Source organism: Gasterosteus aculeatus, chromosome 3 (assembly GCF_964276395.1).
Source record: "Gasterosteus aculeatus chromosome 3, fGasAcu3.hap1.1, whole genome shotgun sequence".
NCBI classification, from domain to species: domain Eukaryota; kingdom Metazoa; phylum Chordata; class Actinopteri; order Perciformes; family Gasterosteidae; genus Gasterosteus; species Gasterosteus aculeatus.
Window position 1 is genome coordinate 10797122 of NC_135690.1, and position 19123 is coordinate 10816244.

General features: G+C 44.3%; 1 protein-coding gene across 4 annotated transcripts in view; it reads left to right on the forward strand.

Moving 5' to 3' along the window:
* The window catches only part of LOC120816145 (low-density lipoprotein receptor-related protein 8), a 55815-nt gene that overhangs the window by 24224 nt on the left and 12468 nt on the right, over window positions 1–19123 (forward strand). For all 4 annotated transcript variants that reach the window (XM_040171534.2, XM_040171533.2, XM_040171535.2 and 1 more), the window contains 10 exons: window positions 302–430; window positions 5143–5532; window positions 7435–7557; window positions 8244–8366; window positions 11415–11534; window positions 11988–12113; window positions 14381–14552; window positions 15189–15416; window positions 16696–16814; window positions 17221–17360. In XM_040171534.2, coding sequence (XP_040027468.1) covers window positions 302–430; window positions 5143–5532; window positions 7435–7557; window positions 8244–8366; window positions 11415–11534; window positions 11988–12113; window positions 14381–14552; window positions 15189–15416; window positions 16696–16814; window positions 17221–17360 — 1670 coding nt within the window. The remainder of the gene's footprint in view (window positions 1–301; window positions 431–5142; window positions 5533–7434; window positions 7558–8243; window positions 8367–11414; window positions 11535–11987; window positions 12114–14380; window positions 14553–15188; window positions 15417–16695; window positions 16815–17220; window positions 17361–19123) is intronic.

Sequence of the window (19123 nt, forward strand, 5' to 3'; positions counted from 1 at the left end):
TTACTGGGAGGCTTTAAGCAAAGATGCCTAATTAACAAAATTCTCTGTAATCGTATTATGGATCAAACCAACCCTGTGCCAACTGGAGCAGATTGTAGGAGATTGAGGAGGGGTGGGGGTGGTGTGTTCTTTTGCTTTGTACAGTAAAATCAATCGGCCGGCGTGGTGGAGTTTTGGATGAGCTTGATCTGCTTCGTGGTGGTGACAGAAATGGAGTCCAGCGCTGTCTGTTGTGTTCCTTTGTCTCCCTTTTATGGGAACATAAACTCACTGCAGAAACCTCTTTGATTTCCTCCCTCAGGCAAACAGACGTGCCCTCCAGAGAAATTTGACTGTGGCGGATCCACCAACAAGTGTGTCTCGTTGTCATGGAGATGTGATGGGGAGAAGGATTGCGAGAACGGGGCCGACGAGGAGGACTGCGCGTCTGGTGAGTTTGATGAGGTCTGCTGTTGGTTTTACTTAAACCTGCCGCTGGCAGTTCAAGGAAGGAATCCATTCAAAACGTGACAATGAGAAATGTGCAGAAGCGGCTGACTCGACGGGGGGAACGCGGTCGGTAGAGTGAGGAGAATTCCGATTCCTCCTTTCTCGTATTTTACGGGGGTTTCATCCTTCCTGATCTCACTTATCTTCCAGAGGCTTTAGACATGCAAGCTCAGTAGATAAAGCTTCATATAATTAGATGGATTTGAAGTGAGGTTGGAGTTTTAAGCCCACTGCACTTAACACCAAAGCCATCTCTCATATAGAATGACTTTTGGTGCGAAGGATCGCACATGTACATCTTTCTGTTGACAGTTGGAAGTTTCGCCGCCACAACTTCAACCTTGTGTCTTTACACTTTTCACTGCAGGGGCCTTACAACCATGAAAAGTGGCATCACCTCCTACACATCCAATCAGGCAACTCAACCGCGTGCACTTCCCCAACCCCCCCTACCTCCTCCTCCTCCCGCAGGGACAATCCTTGCCCTACTTCTGAGGCGCCGTGAAGAATTGGCGTCTTATTTTCTCTCTTTTCTTTGCTTCTCCGCATAAGAAATGTGATGGAGGCAACGCAGCGGTGGAGTGTTTAGACTTTGAAGCTGAAGAGCATGTGGCAGTAGATGCAGGGAGAAAGGAAAAAAAAGATCTCCTTATTATCCCGTATAAGTGTCAACGTTCTTCTTTTCAGGCATTTGTTCCCTGTTGTTTGGGTGTGTTTGGGCGTTCAAGCTATTCATTTAGTTTTAGTTTTTATTTGTAGAGGAGGCAAAAATATTAACATCAACACCTGGAAACACAAATCAAAGATTTTCTCTTTGGGTGATGCTCGATACAAATTTTGTCAAGTTTGTTTAATAATGATATTTGTTGCCAGATTAGCCTACAAGTGGCCCGTCAGAGATCCCCTCCTCACAGTCTCACGCCGAGTGGGAGTGATTCCAGTGACTTAAGACCTAATGCCTTCTTAGCTTGGATGGCGTTTCACTCCCTTGTCCATTGAGACCCAGTCTAGCCAGTGCTAATCCTTTTTTTTTTCTCCATTCTAATGTGTGTATTGATGCAGCGACCTTAAGCCTCTCAGAAGCGACGTGACGGCTGCCCACCCTCATGCCGCTTCTGAGACGCCTAATTTCAACGTCGTGGTAAAGGCTGGCACTGGGATTAATCGGTCTTCAGATAAACTGGACCGAGCATCACTTAATAACCCTAATTGGTGATGTTATCCGTCGCTGCGCTGGTGTCGGATTTAGCTTCTACACCTCGTGGACACGCTGAGTCGCATTTCCCTGTGGAGGGATTTTGGCCCTTTGGATTTAGTGCAAGAATCTTTTAATTCGATCTGAAGGTTCAAAGCATTGATTCCTCAGTGAGATGTTTGTTGTCCAGACCAGTGACTTAAGGAATAATCCTCACATTACATTTGTGTTCAAGATGGCAATGCCGATGCAGAACGTGGACTGATGTTCATGTAACTATATGTAGGTTTAAACCTTGACAATTACAAGGAGTTTCCCTTATTATAGTGATGGAGGCCTTGACCTGGACAGACCGTACCCAAACTGCATTGCGTGGCTATTGTATGAAAACACAATAGAAAACCATTTACAGTGAAGGTTTGGCATAATTAATTTAACATACTCATTGCTGCTTATCTACTTTTACATCTACAGTCATGAAATTGGGCAAAAGAAGAGGTTGAAAATACCAATTTATTTGACTGCGTTTCAGTTTGTGTGGCTGTTTGCACGCGGTCAGCGAGACAATTCACTTCAAAGCCGTTTGTTTGGGGTCAAAGGGAGACAGTAATTCAATATCTGTCAAATGATTCAGAAGCAGTTGTGCAATCAGAATATAGCAATTTTATTTTAACCGGCTACATACACAATTGTATTTTGCTCCTTACCATCCTCATCAAGTCATCATTTGGAGGAAATTAATTTACAATATTGAAGCTTTCAAGGGCCTGCACACTTATCCGCTGTAGCCACTGTTAGAGACCTGTTGTGTTTGAGTCAGTTTGCAGTATATAATATTATATTTTATATATTAGCAAGTTTGCATGGAATCCATGCAAACTTGCTAATATATACATATGGTGTGTAAGTGGTAAAAAATACCCTTTCAGAAGCTTCATTCTGATATTTACTGCTCAATGCAGCAATCAATCCCAGATATTTCTGCAGTATCTGACCCTTTTTTAAAACTTGACACTATGAACATCTCCTATCGTAGGCAGAATGTAGGCAAATAGAAACTCTTACACATCCTTCGGTACCGGGCATGAAAGGTATTCGACAGACTCCACATTCTTCCCCATACATTTGAATGAACCTCTGACACGTACGTACGAGTTAGCCCCAGTGCGCTCGGCTATTAGTAGAAATCTACAGAGTGAAAAAGCCTAGCGCAGATTCACAAAAACAAATCTAGCAGAGGCGTCCTGCTAATTGAGTCGTCCACATGTTGAATTATGTATTAAGTAGAATCACCAGAGGAAGCTTCCTTTGATCAACATTACATTAAGCGGTATTTCTAGAGAGGCTCCGCGAGAAAGTTGAACTGTCCTCAACCCTCGATGATGTGGAGATTAATGTGCACTTATTCTCCGGGCTTCTCTCTTGAGCCCGCCTGTCTGCTGGGATCTACTGCAAAGGGCAGGCGCCCGTCTGAATTTGTATGTTTTCACGCGCGTCGGCGTTTGCACTCTGTGTCAGATTGAGCGGTTTGCCTAGACCCTGCGTGTAATAGTTCTGGGAAGTTGTATATATATTTTTTTGCATGTTTCCTGATTCATATTTAATGCTGCTTGGATAGTACGAGGAAAAGCATCAGCCCGTGCTCTGCTCACAGCTGTCTCTGCCAAACATACTGCACGCTCTCACACAGGACCGCTTTATAGGACTTATCTGCGTCCTGCGACTAAACAATCATTCGGCTAATTGACTTTGCCTCTTCCCAGCACCCAATCCATGGCTCCCTCATTGACTGTAAGATAACTGACCTTCTACGAGGAGGTTAAAACACTCCCTCCTCGTCCTCCATCATCTTCTCTTGGTTCTTACTGTAAATAAGGGAGTTGCACTCTTCACTATTCCAGCAATGTTGGGGAAAAAGGCCAGAGCTGTTTCCCCTGGTGAGGCGCGGTGACCTTGCAACAGTGGCTTCGGCTTGTGCACCTCAGCTCTGAACCGTCCCTTCAGTTTAAATCGCTGGTATCTATGTGAGAACTGTAGGAGGTGAACTGGCAACGACACTTACTGATCTGCTCAGTGGTGTTAAGCGTCTGCAGGTTTAGTTCTTTACATGCCTGCCCACCACGCAGGTATCTTTCTTTTCATCTCACATCTCCCTCTGTCCCTCCTCCGGCACATTTCTTGTTATTAGAGGGAGGAAGTCTGTGGGCTCTCAGATTAACTTGCTTAGCGCTTCAGGAAAACAAAGTCCCTCTTCACTGTAACCAGGTCACTCGTGTGCATTGCTAACGGTTGGCTCTCTGAGTAATAATGTACATGACTATTGTACCTCCTTAATTATGTAGGAACAGATAATTATGGTGTTGGAGTAGATGCATAACAGGCACAGTAGTTAAAAAATTCTATAAATCAGAATCAGATGGAGCTTGTTTAGTATTGATGAATATAAAACCTTCTAGTCAACTGAACACCAGCTGCTTTCCCAGTGCTTCTGTGGCAATCACGTCGGTACCACTGAAATAATTATACACTGAGCAAATAGGGAATTTAACATATGGTATAACATAGGACACTAAGCAATTAGGACACTATCCCGCACCTGATGTTTGTTCCCCCAATTCTGCTCTTTTTATGCTCTCCTGAGATGATCAATTTATTATTATGTGAGGCTGTTTTGCGTCAGCTTGTTTTCAGTGTTTTAAATCAAAATATCAGTGCCATAGTTACAAATAAATGCCCATGCATGCCTAAAAACTAGACTTACAACATGCAATTGCAGGCCGATTCGATTTATTCTTTTCCCCTGTAACCAGCCTTAGCAGCCAAAGCCAGTGTGTGTTTTATAAATATTCTCTTCTCTGTGCTCCTGTGGGTTGAGAGTGTAAACCTGAACTCCCTCCACGGTCACTTTTGGACAGAAGTCGGTAGATATTTTTTTATCTAAACTGTAGAAGGCTGTGAGAGAGAACGAGAAAATACTTGAAACCATGAGGTTGGCTTGAGGATAAGCAGCGTCTCCTTGTTGGTTATAGACAAGAGAAAGATGAACTGAGATTAACAATAAACACTTTAGAAAGAGAGGAAGCACAGAGGGAGGGGAATGACTGGTTGTATCTATTATCTTTTGCACCACAGGAGAGGAATTTTCTCTCCATTATCGCCCCTCCCTCCACGCGCCACTCTTTCGCTCTCTTGTTGTGATGACTTTCTGATGGCTCTTATTACTGTCACTGTGGCCCTTATGTTAACTCGATTTGACTCTCATCTACATACAGGCACCGTTAAAGCTTCGGCTTGTATTTCATATACTGAGAACATCAGCAGAAACACTAGTGACGGTTTTGTCTCAGTTCATTTTTAATGCACAGGCCTCTTAATACATTGATGAATTCCAGAGTAAAACCCTCACTTGCCCTTCAAACTCCTTCTCTGAGGCCTGTGACTTTTCGCCTGTCCTCCAGACGCCAAAGCCTGCCCCAGCGGGGAGTTCATGTGCGCCAACCGCAAGTGCCTGGCCACCGTCTACGCGTGCGACGGCGACGACGACTGCGGCGACGGCAGCGACGAGCTCAAGTGCGCGTCCCCTCTGACCTGCGGGCCCAACCACCTCCGCTGCAACACCTCGGAGTGCGTGCCGCTCATGTGGAGCTGCGACGGAGACCCCGACTGCGCCGACAGTTCCGACGAGGGGCCGGAGCGCTGCGGCGGCGACGGCGCGCCGTACCTGCTCAACCGGCGGATCAACTGCACCGCCGAGGAGTTTCGCTGTGCTAACGGGGAGTGTGTGAGGCTGACCTGGAAGTGTGATGGAGACCCAGACTGCAAAGACAAGTCCGATGAGTCTGAATGCCGTGAGTTTCTCTTTGCTGTCTCTTCTCTGGCGGTGTGATCGTATGTGCAGCTTATTTTATCTTGAAGGAGATTACATGTTTTTTTTAATGTAATATTTTAAAGACTATCCTCTTCGTCTGAAAGGATTTCTGCACGTATGGAATATTTAACAGGGTGCAGGTATAGTTTTAGTAGAAGATAATTCAACACTGTGTGTGTTGTGTGTGTGTGTATACACAACGGGCAGTTGTTAGTGGGGGTTTTCATCTGGTTTGAATCTAACTGGTCAGATTATTTATTGGGTTGGTGTTTTGATTTTTTTATTCTACTCAGACAAATGCCGATGCATGTCGATGCCATTACGCTGAGGGTCATTGGGGTTATTTAACATTCAACATTTGTGCACATTTCCTTCCTTATCTGAGGTGTTGCTTTGCCATTTAGCACATTCCCACTGTGGTTGTAGTTCTTTTTCTTCTTTTAAAAAAAAAAAGTGTCTCGTAAAGAATGTGTTTCTGTTGATAACTTCAGTGTGAAGATGGGGCCTCGTGATAAAACAGCTTTTCCTATTAACTGGTCGTGGATGGAGGAGCCCTGAAGCTCCTGTCTCACTGAGCCAGAGTGTGAAGCCCCAATACTCCCACTATTCATTATCTAGATCGCACCCACCTCTCGCTCTCTGAGGTGTCATATAGGAGACACTTGGAGATTGATGTTTAGTTAGCCAACTGGAAGGAGGCTTAACTTAGTCCTGAGGAAACCATTTACCTCCACTACTTTTGCTGCAATCACATGCTCTAATGTCTATGTGAGGATTACTTTGCCATAAATGTAACGCTGCTCAGATTAATCAATACATCTACGACATATAATATAAGATATATGAATGCGTCTGTGTACATTCATCTGCCAGACGCGGAGGAACACTGTATGAAGAGTATGATATCAGTGTCACACGTTTCTATGTGTGTCCAGGCGTCGGCTTCTATTACATTCCCTTCGTTCTGCTCGTCTTGTGATAACACTAAATCATATCTCCCTCTGCCATACATATTGCTTTTCAGAGTGTGATTTAGAAAGGAGTTGTATGAGCACATTGGGGCCCGGTTGATGAAAAGCGTGTCTGTGTTTGGAGTGTTAATGAAATGTGGTGTAGCTTCTTCGTGCAGCCTCTATCTTTCCGTTACTATATTGAAAATCATTCATCAGCGGCCCTCAGTTTGACTCTGTCTGTCCCGGGGAGCACGTAACACGGGCTGTCATTGGGTGGAAGTGCATTTTATTGCTGAAGCCTTTTGATTTCATGCACGCTTCCACAAAGCCTCCTTTGGAGATATGTTATCGGGCATGTCTTGCCATTCTTAGAGGGGCAAAAGTGGAGCGACTCGTTAAAAACTGATAAGTGAAGAAGAAAAAATAAAGGTCTTGGGCTTTGGGCAACAGGGTGTTGTGATCCTCTTGAAGGGATTACAGTGGATTTACAAGTGCAGGGTTAAAGGGAAAAAAAAGTTCCTTTCAAGTCCATTTCTGTGGCTGGTTCAGATGAGTTTTATTCCCCGTGCAGTGGAGACCGAAGTTCACTACAAAGCTGTAGAATTCTCTCTGACCAGAGTGAGATCTGGCCACAATCAGAAGGTTGGGTTGGGATAAGCTCCTCGGGAAGAACAAGGAACCTTGAAGTTGTCGAGTCCGGGGGGGTGAGTTGGGTCTGAGAAGTCTGTGATAATCGATTTGAAAGGGCGCAGTACAGGTCTGTTTTGACAAAGCAATTAATTGGTGTATTATATTTTTTCGTTTTAAAAACAGACGTGTTCGACAGAACTGGCAGGCATAAACTGGCAATATAAATGAATACAATTTAAAGATACAATTTTCCCCTACGCCAGTTTTAAGTGTGCGCTTTGCACGTGTCCCTCCCACAGCCCTGCTGACGTGTCGCCCCGATGAGTTCCAGTGCGGCGACGGTTCCTGCATCCACGGCACCAAGCAGTGTAACAAGGTCCACGACTGTCCCGATCACAGCGACGAATCCGGCTGCGTCAACGGTGGGTACACCTGTCATCACCGCACCGAGGGGTCAGAACTTCTTCTTTTATGGTTATGGTCTGTTAGGATCGCTCTTCCCGCTTGACGTTTCAGTCAGAATATTTGATTCAGTGTGTCCCCCTTTTGTGAATGAGTGACCAGCAGAAATGAAGGAAATGAAAAGAAACATACCTGTACCTGAGATGACAGTATATGCTGTACGACCTGATTGTCTTCAGTTCACTTGAAGTCGTGACCGCACATCTAAAGTGGTGCCAGGTAAAAATAGAAATGTGCACACAATGCAGAGATGTGCTCACTTACTAAAGAGTTGGACATCTAGTCTGCAGCCTTTTATCTCATTTACTTACCCCCCCCTCAATATTTGAAACTCACTCGCTTGCAAGAATAGTGTCAAAATATACTTATTTATGTGGGATTTTCTTGTTTTAGTGCTTGTGAAATTAATTGCAGAATCTAATCTTAAACCTTAATTTAGTAAATGTGAACTTGGTACTCAGAACCTGGAACAACGTACAGTTCAGCTTTTATCTCACTGTGCTTTTTACGTGAGATGATTCTAATATCTTTTGTTGTTGTCACTTGGTTCATGTGAACCCACTTTACGTATTCAATATGACACAACCCACGTTTGGATGCAGGTTTATAGTGTAGATGCTGATCTAGTTTTTGCTGTTTTCTGTAGCCACAAAATGTGAGGGGCCCCTGAAGTTCCTGTGTAAAAACGGAGAGTGCATTGACAGCGCCAAGGTGTGCGACTCTGTCAAGGACTGCAAGGACCGGTCAGATGAGCCCAAGAAGGAGTGCGGTAAGACGACTTTTTTGCTGGACACCAGTAATGAGATGTGACCTCTCCTGTTAACAAACTTACACTTACTGTGGTGGTATTAAAGTATATTGTGTGTGTGCCCAGTGCAGCGAGCACGTTCATTAACACGATGTGAATTGATTCGTTCAGTTGATGTAGCGCCGTAAGTGGTTTACCATAACAAAACTGCAACTACCTTCCTCCCATTAACTTGCAATTCAAAGGCTTCGCAGCCGCTCACAGATTAGCAGAGGCAGCCTGTGTGCACTAATTACCATCAAATATTGCCGGGCTCAACTCTCCATATCTCTTCCCGTCCCCAAACACCTTCTTTAACCTTTTTAGTTAAAAAAAAAGAAAAGTTATTGACGTTAGAAATTAAGAAGCGGAAAGGCACACAGTTGAGAAGGAGAAGTGACGGATGGCAGAATAAACTGACCGTCGCCAGGGATGGAAATCACCAGCCTGGGAAAGGTGTTCGGGAGCGCAATTCCCTTCTCCTCGCCGCCCTTCTCTCTCCTCATAGTTTCCTCCCTCTCCGCTTCGACTCGGGTCTTGTCCTCGGCTCATTAAAAGCGCGTCCGCACAGCGAGCCCTTCGCTACGCTCACTCAACAGTTTGCTCACAAGATGTTCGCCAACCGCAACACACCCCCGAACGCAGAGGGACGCCGCCACTCCCCGCCGCACGGAACACGTCCACGCAAAATTGCTCAGTGAGATTGCGTTTGCCACGTCGGCCTTACACTTTGGCGAAATGAAGACGATGCATTTGGATGTGGTTGGTTTTTTTCGTGGACCCGCCCCCTCCCCCCCACCCTCATTAGAAATGATGGCATACAACCACAGTACAAACTCTTTACTGGGCATGCCTGAAAATAGCTAGTATGTGCCTGGTTACCATGGTGAGAGAGGCGGCGGTGCGGTGGAGAAGGAGAGGCCGCGTGTTGGGAACGTGACCTCTAAATCATGGCCGTCCTTGGAAGTGGTGTAGAGGAAGCTGTTAATGTTATTGTAGGGCCCCCCCCCCCCCCCCCCCCCTGAGGCATTTCTGTTTCTGTGTCTGCCACAGTGCTTCTCTCAAAGAAGCAAGATTGAGTGAGTCCTCAAATTTCAGTATTTCTTCTGTCTGCAGTAAATTCTGAACGGCCGTGAAGGGAGCTAACAGGAGCTATGTTGAGTGGCAGGTCACTGTCGCCCATCCAGCTGAATCAGTGATGGGGATTTAATGCCGCCGGTTGCAGCACTCAAAAGTCTGCCGGCACTCACACAAAGCAAAGATGAAAATGTTCCCACTAAAGTGACCCTCAGTCAATCTTTGGAGGGTGAACTGTATCTTCCTTTATTTTTGTTACAATGAATAAAGAATAATGTGGTTTAGCCGGGGAAGGAAATAACTTTACGGATGAGCTGAACCCGTCATCCTGGATCCCTGTGGTCAGTGTAGTGCTGGTGTTCGGTCTAATTCTTGTTTTGTGATTTTTTTATTAATGAGCACTTCATTTATCAGGACTGACCTTCAGCATTATATTGCAATGCACTAGAAATGGCTTCTGCATAACTTATCTGTGATTGCAGAAAAGCAAAGCATTCAGAATGTCCTCTATTATTTCTCTTTGTGCCTAAGAAGAGATGCACAACATAACACACAGATTAACTCGACAATTTATTAATGCAAGCTTTGTAGAAAATTTAATTTACAAATGCTAAAGTTAAAGGACATTGAGTAAATACACAATTGTATAGTATAAATATACTTTATTGTTTCCTTGCTGGGTGTCCAAAGAATTATAGATCAACATGATTTCATATGTAATGGTTCATTTTTTTATTTTTTGTTATTATCAGCCGACCAAGTTTCATTTTGAAACTCATGTTTCACAAGAAGTGTACCAGCAGCAGCTCTGCAGCCAATGCTGATTTAAATCTCCATGGATGTGTTACACTAGATTGAGCCGGATGCTTTGGCGATTGAAGTTGTTCTTATAGTTGAATCCCTTTTCTATTTATCGCCCTTTATAGGTGTTTATTGTGCGGCCACACTTGTTTTTTTTTGTGTAAAAAGTAAAGCATGTAGACTGTTGAACAAAACTTCAGAGGTGTTTTTTTGGTGTGATCGGCTCCGTTAACTTACTTAAGAATAGTTAAAAGCTGATTTTAAAAACAAAGTTTGCTAAAAAACTAATTCAACAAATTTCCACAGTGAAATGTCAGTAAATGACTCCAATATGTAACAGCTCGAGTACGCATTTGATGAAACTTAATTCTCAGATGTATTGAACAAACTTGCGGAGGAGATAAAACAATCAACTTCAAAAGAATTGCATCCACATATGAGTCCTACTTCGACCAAAGTTATTCATAAAGCGGCTGTGTTCAGCTTAATACAATTTTAACTGCCTCCGCCATCTTTATTGTGTGCCAACTTCGTGCCGGCGTCTGTGACCCAGATCAAAATGAGAGTGGTTGTGTATTACAACTTGTTTTTCCTTCTTTCGTTCTCCAGATGCTTTTACATCACTGTGCATCAATTTAAGCAGCAGCCCTGTTTAATTTAGATGTCTTCTGAGCTCCCGCCTCCTTCCTCTCTTTCTCATCCTCTCTCTGTCCCTGTGATAGAGCCTTGTGGGGCATCTTAGAATCCCAGTTCACAGCATTAATCCCCTCTGCATACATATTTCATATCCCTGCAGATGGACCTGATTCTCAGTTTTAAGAGCTCAGCGTGTGGGATGTCTCGTCCCTTTGATTCCTTTTTTCTCCTTTTGATAACATCTCATATAAGGGCTCAAAAGGGACGAGCTGAGCTTGAGAGCTGAGATAAAATGAAGATGTTTAAGATGATAGCCAATAGGGAACACACACACCTTGGAAATTTCCCAGGCCAATGCACTTACCCTTTAAAAAGAAAAGTTGACAGTAAATGAGCCGGACGCCTTTTTTGAAGTTGGATTTTAACCTTTTAAATGACCTATTGTCGACTGCAACGCACCTACCTCGTCTATGACCTGCTGCATTTGACCACTGGCTTGTGTTCTATGTCTCCCAGGGCTGAATGAGTGTATGATCAACAACGGGGGCTGCTCCCATGTCTGCACGGACCGACCCATTGGCTTTGAGTGCCAGTGCCCCACTGGCTACCAGCTACTGGACAAAAAGACCTGTGGGGGTAAATAAAGACGCTTTTGACATACGGGCACACAGAGAGACAAAGTCAAGTTAGTCTGCTGACGAGGCGACTACGTACCTCTGTGTGTGTGATACTTATATAAATATGTACTCTGTCCTTCACACGTACCACATACTTTTTCCTCTGGAGGTTTCCCATAACACCCGAGGAAAAAGCCTGACAGCTTCTTGAAGGTCATAGAGAGGAGAAGTCGACCCGCCGTGTCTCACTGTCTCCGTCTTTTCTTCCCATGAACTTAATGGCAACATTGTCTGTGTGTTTCTCCACCACTTGCAGTTATTCATTTGCATATTTACTCATCCGTTATAGCCGTTTGTGTTTGAATTTCATTGCTACATTTACATTTCGGGAATTGCAGCTAATGACGGGACATTAGTAACTGTGTCTGGGTCCTTCTCTCAGTCAACTGATGGCGTCTCTTCCCTCCCGCAGACATCGATGAGTGTGAGAACCCAGATGCTTGTAGCCAGATCTGCATCAACTACAAGGGGGATTTTAAATGTGAATGCCACGAAGGATATGAGATCGACCCTGCTACTAAGACCTGCAAGGCAGAAGGTGAGGAGACAAGCTTAATCAACGTGGTTGCCTTTGCATCGACACATTTTCCCTCACTGAAAGAACAAAAATCTGCGTTGTACTGTTGAAAACAAATTCTTTCAAATGCTGTGCCACACTCAGCTCTTGAACCACGGTGTCAAAACCCTCCCCATCTCACAGTCACAAACTTCTTTCTGCTGTAAGGTCCTTTTTGTTGCTCTGCACTTGCTTGTGCCAGTGACATAATTGCTTAATCAAGGAGAAGGAGCGCGTCACCATGGCGACCGCTCGGCTTCTCCAAGGCCGAATCTGTCAGATTAGACAGTTTCACAGAGTGACAAAGTGATGTGTTCAACCATGCTGAACTTTTACAATTAAATACATCAACTCTTCAGGGTGCCTGGTTGAGTCACATTGGAAGCTAATTAAATCAGAATGAGTCAGCGGTCCCATTGGACGTGTTGACATCACTTGTCGGACTAGTGGAAAACAAAGTGAACTGCTTAGAGGCCAATTCGTTTTCCTTCCCCTCCAAACATGGCCAGAAGCTAATCGCACGAGGCTCACAGACAGAGGCCAGTTTATATGTTTCCAAACAATTGCCCCTAAAAATGTTAATCATTTAATTGGCAGGAAACATTGAAATGTGGTGATTTGGTCCCTGTGGCTCTCAAAAGCTCTGATTTAATTTCCCTCTCTTAGGCTGAGCTGACATCAAAGCTAAGCACTCTGTGCACACATTAGCACACACTGTATGTGTGTTTGGACTGTATCTGCCCCCCCCCCCCCCTGTCTGCCCTTGTGTATTGACTGCCCAATCTGTCTGCTATCAGTTCATCATAGAACCGGAGAGAAGCAGCGAAAAGCCGTGACAGTCCATAAAACCAGCAGGGAACTATTTACCCCTTTTCGGAGGGGCTGGAATTGTTGTTATTGTAAATGCTGGATCTTGAGAACACTTAGTCCTGACCGGCACTGCCGCCGTCCTGACTTTGAGGTGAGAGAGGGAGGAAAGGGAAGAAAGAGGGGGGCGCGGAGCAGTGCGATAATACAACGAGGTTGCGACACAGATTGTCAAAAAGGAAACTGAGGCGAGCGAGCTATTAGTGAGAGAATATTCTATCTGCCTCTGGAGATAACCGGCTGCAGCTGCCATCCTATTACCAAGCTTTGTCCGAACAGAGGGAGGCTCAATATAGATGTTACAGGACAAAGGTGGGCTAGAGTTGCTGGCCAAAAGTCATAAAACCTTCCCTACGGCGTCTATCACCCACTTGGCTTTTTCATCCCAGAATTCCGGGGGATTATCATGGAGGTGGCGTGATAATACAAAATGCCTTTAAGGCCCCTGTTCACAGTTGGGGCTAATTAATATGCATCTTGGGTGACCTTATCACAAGCAGACAGCTCTAAATATAGGTGTGAGTGCACCCAAAATGAAACAAGGACACGCTGAGTTGTGGATGCTAAGTGCTTAGCTAAGTGCGTGCTACCGTGCTGCTGATCCATATTTGCTAGGAGGCCACAACTTGATGATGTATTCAGACACAATTATCAATACTGAAACTACACAGCCGTTTTTAATGACGGGTTATTGCTCTTGTAACAGGACATCGAGCTCTATCACAGAAGCTTTGCCGAGCTATTCTTTCTTTGATAAAAGGTGACATTTGGAGTATCGACTTGTGTGCTGCAAATATGCAGCTTCACATTAAGCTGCGATTCGTTTTGACACTGTGGAGATTTCTCCGTGTTGTTAAAGCGGCGGAGTAGCGACATCAAAACACGTCATGCAGCATCGCGTTCAACCATCTTATCCAGAACACAAGGGTTTGGATGCTGTAATGAAAGAAAAAACAATCTCTCAGGCTTATCGGCATTTTCTTCATCTTTGTTCTGCCTTTGCAGCAGAATAATGTTGTAGGCTTTGGGTTTTATTCTTGACAAACATGCAGCCACAGCCATTATTTATCCTGTCTAATCCATTCTAAATCAAGACCATGCTTTTTCACTTTACTTGCTTCCTAAAATAATATGTGGAGTGCTGTGCATATAGAATTAATGCAGCTCCTTTTGTAATAAGAGATAATGTAATCCACCGTTCCTTCTTTTTAGCATATTTGACTGGCAATTACTGGAGAACATCCCAACTCCACCCACCAATAATGTATTCTTCTTAACAACGTGCAACCTGCATATAATCAGCGCCACGCTGTGACTGATGTCACTTTTAGCTGGATGAAAGGCTTTCAACTCTCTTACATATTGTTGTACTTTGTGTGCAGGAAAGAGCCCGTACCTGCTATTCACCAACCGGCATGAGATCCGCCGCATCGACCTGGTGAAGAGGGACTACAGCCAGGTGGTGTCCACCCAGAAGAACGCTGTAGCTCTGGACCTGGATGTGGCCAACAACCGCGTCTTCTGGTGCGATCGCTTCCACAGGAAAATCTACAGGTACATTTTTAAAGAGAAACTTGAATGGCAATTCATCAAAAATAATGTCACATTCTCATAGAGCAGAAACTCTTTTCAACCTCCAATTTTAGGAAAAGTCAAATAAATGTGACCTTTTCAAGATTTGGCCTTACATGCTGAACTGTTTTAATGTTGCACCCTGGTGTTATTTCATTTGCCCTTGTTAGATTTACTGAGCGGATGCTTGTAATCAGCAGAAGATGGTTCGGGCCTGCGACCACTGCAGATAGATTTCACCCCACCCATTGTTATCCCGACTGCAATTTATTCCCCAGAGTGTCTTCTAATTGGAGCACACTGTTCTCTTTATGTGATGGATGTTAAGAGAAGAGACCTCTGGGGGGGAAACTAAAACTAAAATTCATGCTGGGGAGCGCGGCTTTTCTAGCCCTGACCCCACACCTCTGCCCGCGCAAAACAATTAGCGGGCAGGGCGACCCCGGAGTTAGGCCTTGTCTCTTCTGATAAGTGGCCCACCTGAGAAGGATGCCAACCCCCCCCCTCCGGATGAACCTTCTCACACTGTGTATCCACCACCTCATCAAAATCATATATCGTCCCCCTCAACATCCCCCCCCCCGCGCCTCCCTCCGTCTCCCTCTGCTCCCCATGCAGTGCCTTCATTCACGAGGCCAGCGACCCCTCCCAGCAGGTGCCGCTGCTGGATTCTCTCCTGCAGACCCCAGTGGGTCTGGCTCTGGACTGGCTCCAACACAACCTGTACTGGGCCGACTCGGGAGACAAATCCATCTCCGTGGCCTCGGTGGACGCAACCAAGAGACGCGTCCTCATCAACAGCGACCTGAGCGAGCCCCGAGCCATCGCGCTGGATCCCCATCACGGGTAAGGTGGAGGGAGCTGAGCACATGGGCCACGGCATGATTTTAAAATGCCTTTACCTGCATGTTTCATTTCTAATGGGTGCAAATTTCTAAACTGAATGCGTTGGACTAAAATCTAAATTATTTGTATTGTTTTTCCTCCCCTTCATCTCTTAGAATATGCTAGTAGACACTAAAACTGATGTATTTATTTTGTCAAAGATAATGATCAGTCATTTTTTAGGTGATTCCAATCCCAGAGACGAGGAGAGAAATAAACGTAATAAACATAATCCTTTTCTGAAAGCACGTCTAATGGTAAATAGACAACGCTTGTTGCTGGATGTGAGAATCCAGAATAACAAGCCTGTGACCCATTTAGCATTCTGACTCAATAGTTTTGTAGAAATTCTGTCCTAGATGAGCGTTTTCTGGGAAGCTTTATGAATTTGTGAGTGTGCTGCTGCATCTTTTGTCTTCTGATTATTCAAACCCAAATCAAAAGAGTCACGTAAATGGACAAGAATAAACAGGCACGCGGCCTGTAAAGTACATTTACATAGAAAAGACAATAATGTGTAAATCTAACTGTATTTTCCTGCTTTTATTGCTGACTGATGTTGTCCAATAACCATCTAAACTGTACAGAACTCATACAATCTCAGCTATTGCTTTGTACAACACATTTAGCCAACCGCAAATCAATGCCAGGTCTGCTCTCTCTACTAACACTGAAGATATCCATTCATTCATTGCTTCTAATTAAGACATGATGCTATTTAAGATTTTCCTTGAATGCATCTGGAAAGAAAAAGAAGCTTCAATTGTAAGAAAGGTGATTCTGTTGATGCATTGCTGCTGTCTTGTTGATGGTGGTGCTCAACGAACAGCCCCCACTGACTGCACTTTACACAGAGCTTTTGATCTGTTTTATTTATCTTGATTTTATCACTTATGTGATTTTATATTATACCATAAGCCATACATGCCGTTAACAGACATTTCTCCAGACGTGACTCCCCTTCAAAACACACATATTACGTAAGCTGCTTTGTTATTATTGTTTCGGGCAAACTAATTGATGGAAATGCGTCTTGATGCAAACCACCACCGCAGAGACTGTTAGCACACTATCCCCAGACTAATCATTGCTTTATGAATGATGGGAATCTCCGAAAAGTGGAACGAACGACACTTGTGCAGTGCAATGTGATTAATTCCACATATCTTACTTTGTGCAGCAGCACAGCAAGGAAACTCCCTAATAACGCAATAAGTGTGCTTCCTTTTCTTCATTCCAGCTTCATGTACTGGTCTGACTGGGGCACGAGAGCCAAGATCGAAAAGGCCGGGATGAACGGAGTGGACCGACGGGTGCTGGTGGCTGATAACATTGAATGGCCCAATGGCATCACTCTAGGTGAGAGGAAGCCAGCTGATGTTTAACTCATTTTCTGATGTTACTCATTACAACGTGCTATATTGTAAACCTATTGTTGTGTGTTTACTGAATGTGGTTGATAAAGAACCCTCAGCCAACTCATTGTATCTGAAGGTCAGACGTAATTCAAATTATCAGGCTAAAGAAATAAACATTAATACAGTTATCACAGTTGATTTAAACGACATTTGAAGTATTTTAGTTACAGATCAATGCAGAAAAACTTCTGTATGAGTTCTCAAGCGTGAGAATCTGACATTTTCAAAAGTAATCAATATCCCCTCAAGGGATCTGTTGGTTGGAGTGCATTACTGCTTACTGTGCAGACAATCAATCTTTATTCAGCTTGGGGAAGTCCCTTTCACCTGTGTGTGTGTTCTTTCAGATGTAGCCAACAGGCGTCTGTACTGGGTGGATTCGAAGCTGCACCTCATTGCCAGCGTGGACCTGAACGGAGCGCACCGCAGAACACACGTGTCATCCGCAGAGACACTGGGGCATCCCTACGCGCTGGCCGTTTTTGAGGTCTGTTGCGCAGCCGATTTTGCTGCTGATTTTTGTCCGTTGTCTGCTGCACCGTCCAGTCTCCCACATCTTATCATATCTACATCTCCCTCATTAGCGTTAAAGGGGCCTGCAGTGGGACTGGGAGAATGTAATGACTGTTAAATTAAATTTACCGGGTGCTCAGTATGTGTGTGTGTGTGTGTTTTCCCTCGTGGGATAGACTGGCTGAGAATACTAAATAGCAGACGGCTACACAGCAGCCCACGGCAAGCCACCCACTTGTGCTGTCGTGTAATGAACCAGCTTCCGCGTGTGCGTGCTTTTGTAAGCATGCTTCCGCCTACCCAGCATCTCCTCCCGAGCTTATCCCTGTTGTTGCTCCCACTGTGAAAAGTCCAGCCAGTTTCAGATGGTTGCTAATGGCGTCACCTCAGGTGGCTTATTCCCCTGTGGGACTCCTCTCCAGGGGAACTGGTCTGTGGGACACACAGAAGCAGCAGATCAGGTTCACGAGCACGGGTTGGTTGAAAAATACCGACTTGGGTTTGATTATGTTTGCGAGACCAACACTGCAAATGGTGGCAATCTAGTTGAAGTACTTTACAATTTCAAAGTTGCTTTCAACCACTGCAAGAAATGCTGTTTATAACACAAACTGTCACTGTTGACCTTTTTAAAATGAAGATAGAGGCAAGGTGTTGAAAGCATAACCTTGAGGTTTTTTCTTTACTGTAGTCGGCCCTGCAGGCAGCACGGCAGTGTAACCCACAGAAATAACGATGCACTCCCCGCGGTGTAATACCTGATCGATGCTCCTCTGCTATCTGCCATGTTGTGACGACAAGGTGACCTTCTCGTTCAGGATGTTGAACATTCACCAGCCCCATGTTATTGACTTCAGCCGGTTGCATTGTACATCACATTACCGTGTCTCTCTAACTCAATGACTAACTCAACTCCCACACACTCACACACAGGCACACTCTCTCTCACACACACACACGCAGTCGTGTGGCGAGGCTTATTGTCTCGCTGGAGATTAGCCTGTAGTTTCTAAGGCAACCGGCAAAAAATGCCTTAAACTGGGTGAGTGAACTGGAAAAACAAAGAAAACAAATAACTGAATAAACAACAAGCATAGTTAAAATTAGCCTTTAATCTACTATCTTTTGTAATAAATGGGGTAGGCTATATTAGAATTGTTTAAGACCGCTGTCTGCATGAAATGTATGAAAATAAACGGGTTGACTCTTCTTCCACAATAAGGCGGAACCCTTTTCATTGCATGCTTACTGTTTACTGCACTCTCAGTGAATTAAACAATTTGTCTTGGTTACTGTTAAACTTCTGCATTTGCATTTCCTTGATAGATTCACCGCCTCATATTATTTGCAGCAAAGGCCCCATTAACACACTCTCTTCGGCAAAAGGAAATTAATTAGTTAGTATGTGTGCTAGAAAGGATTTATCAGTGCATATTTCACCTGTCCTAATTTTCAATATATTATAAAATATATAATTTTTCATACAAATAAATGGGATTACGAGTACTCTGAACCCAAACATAGACAGCTGTTGGCCCAGTGTATTCTCCCTCAGAAATTACTCTTACGAGTTGAATGTCAAATAAAATAGATAATATTAATATAATAAAAAGTGATAATGGTTCCCAAAACAGTTATTGTCCAACATTTCTATGGTGGAAAAAAGGGATCAGATACAACGTGTGTAAATGTCACCCCCCCCTAGTTGTTACGATTGCTAATTTGCCGCCACAAGGT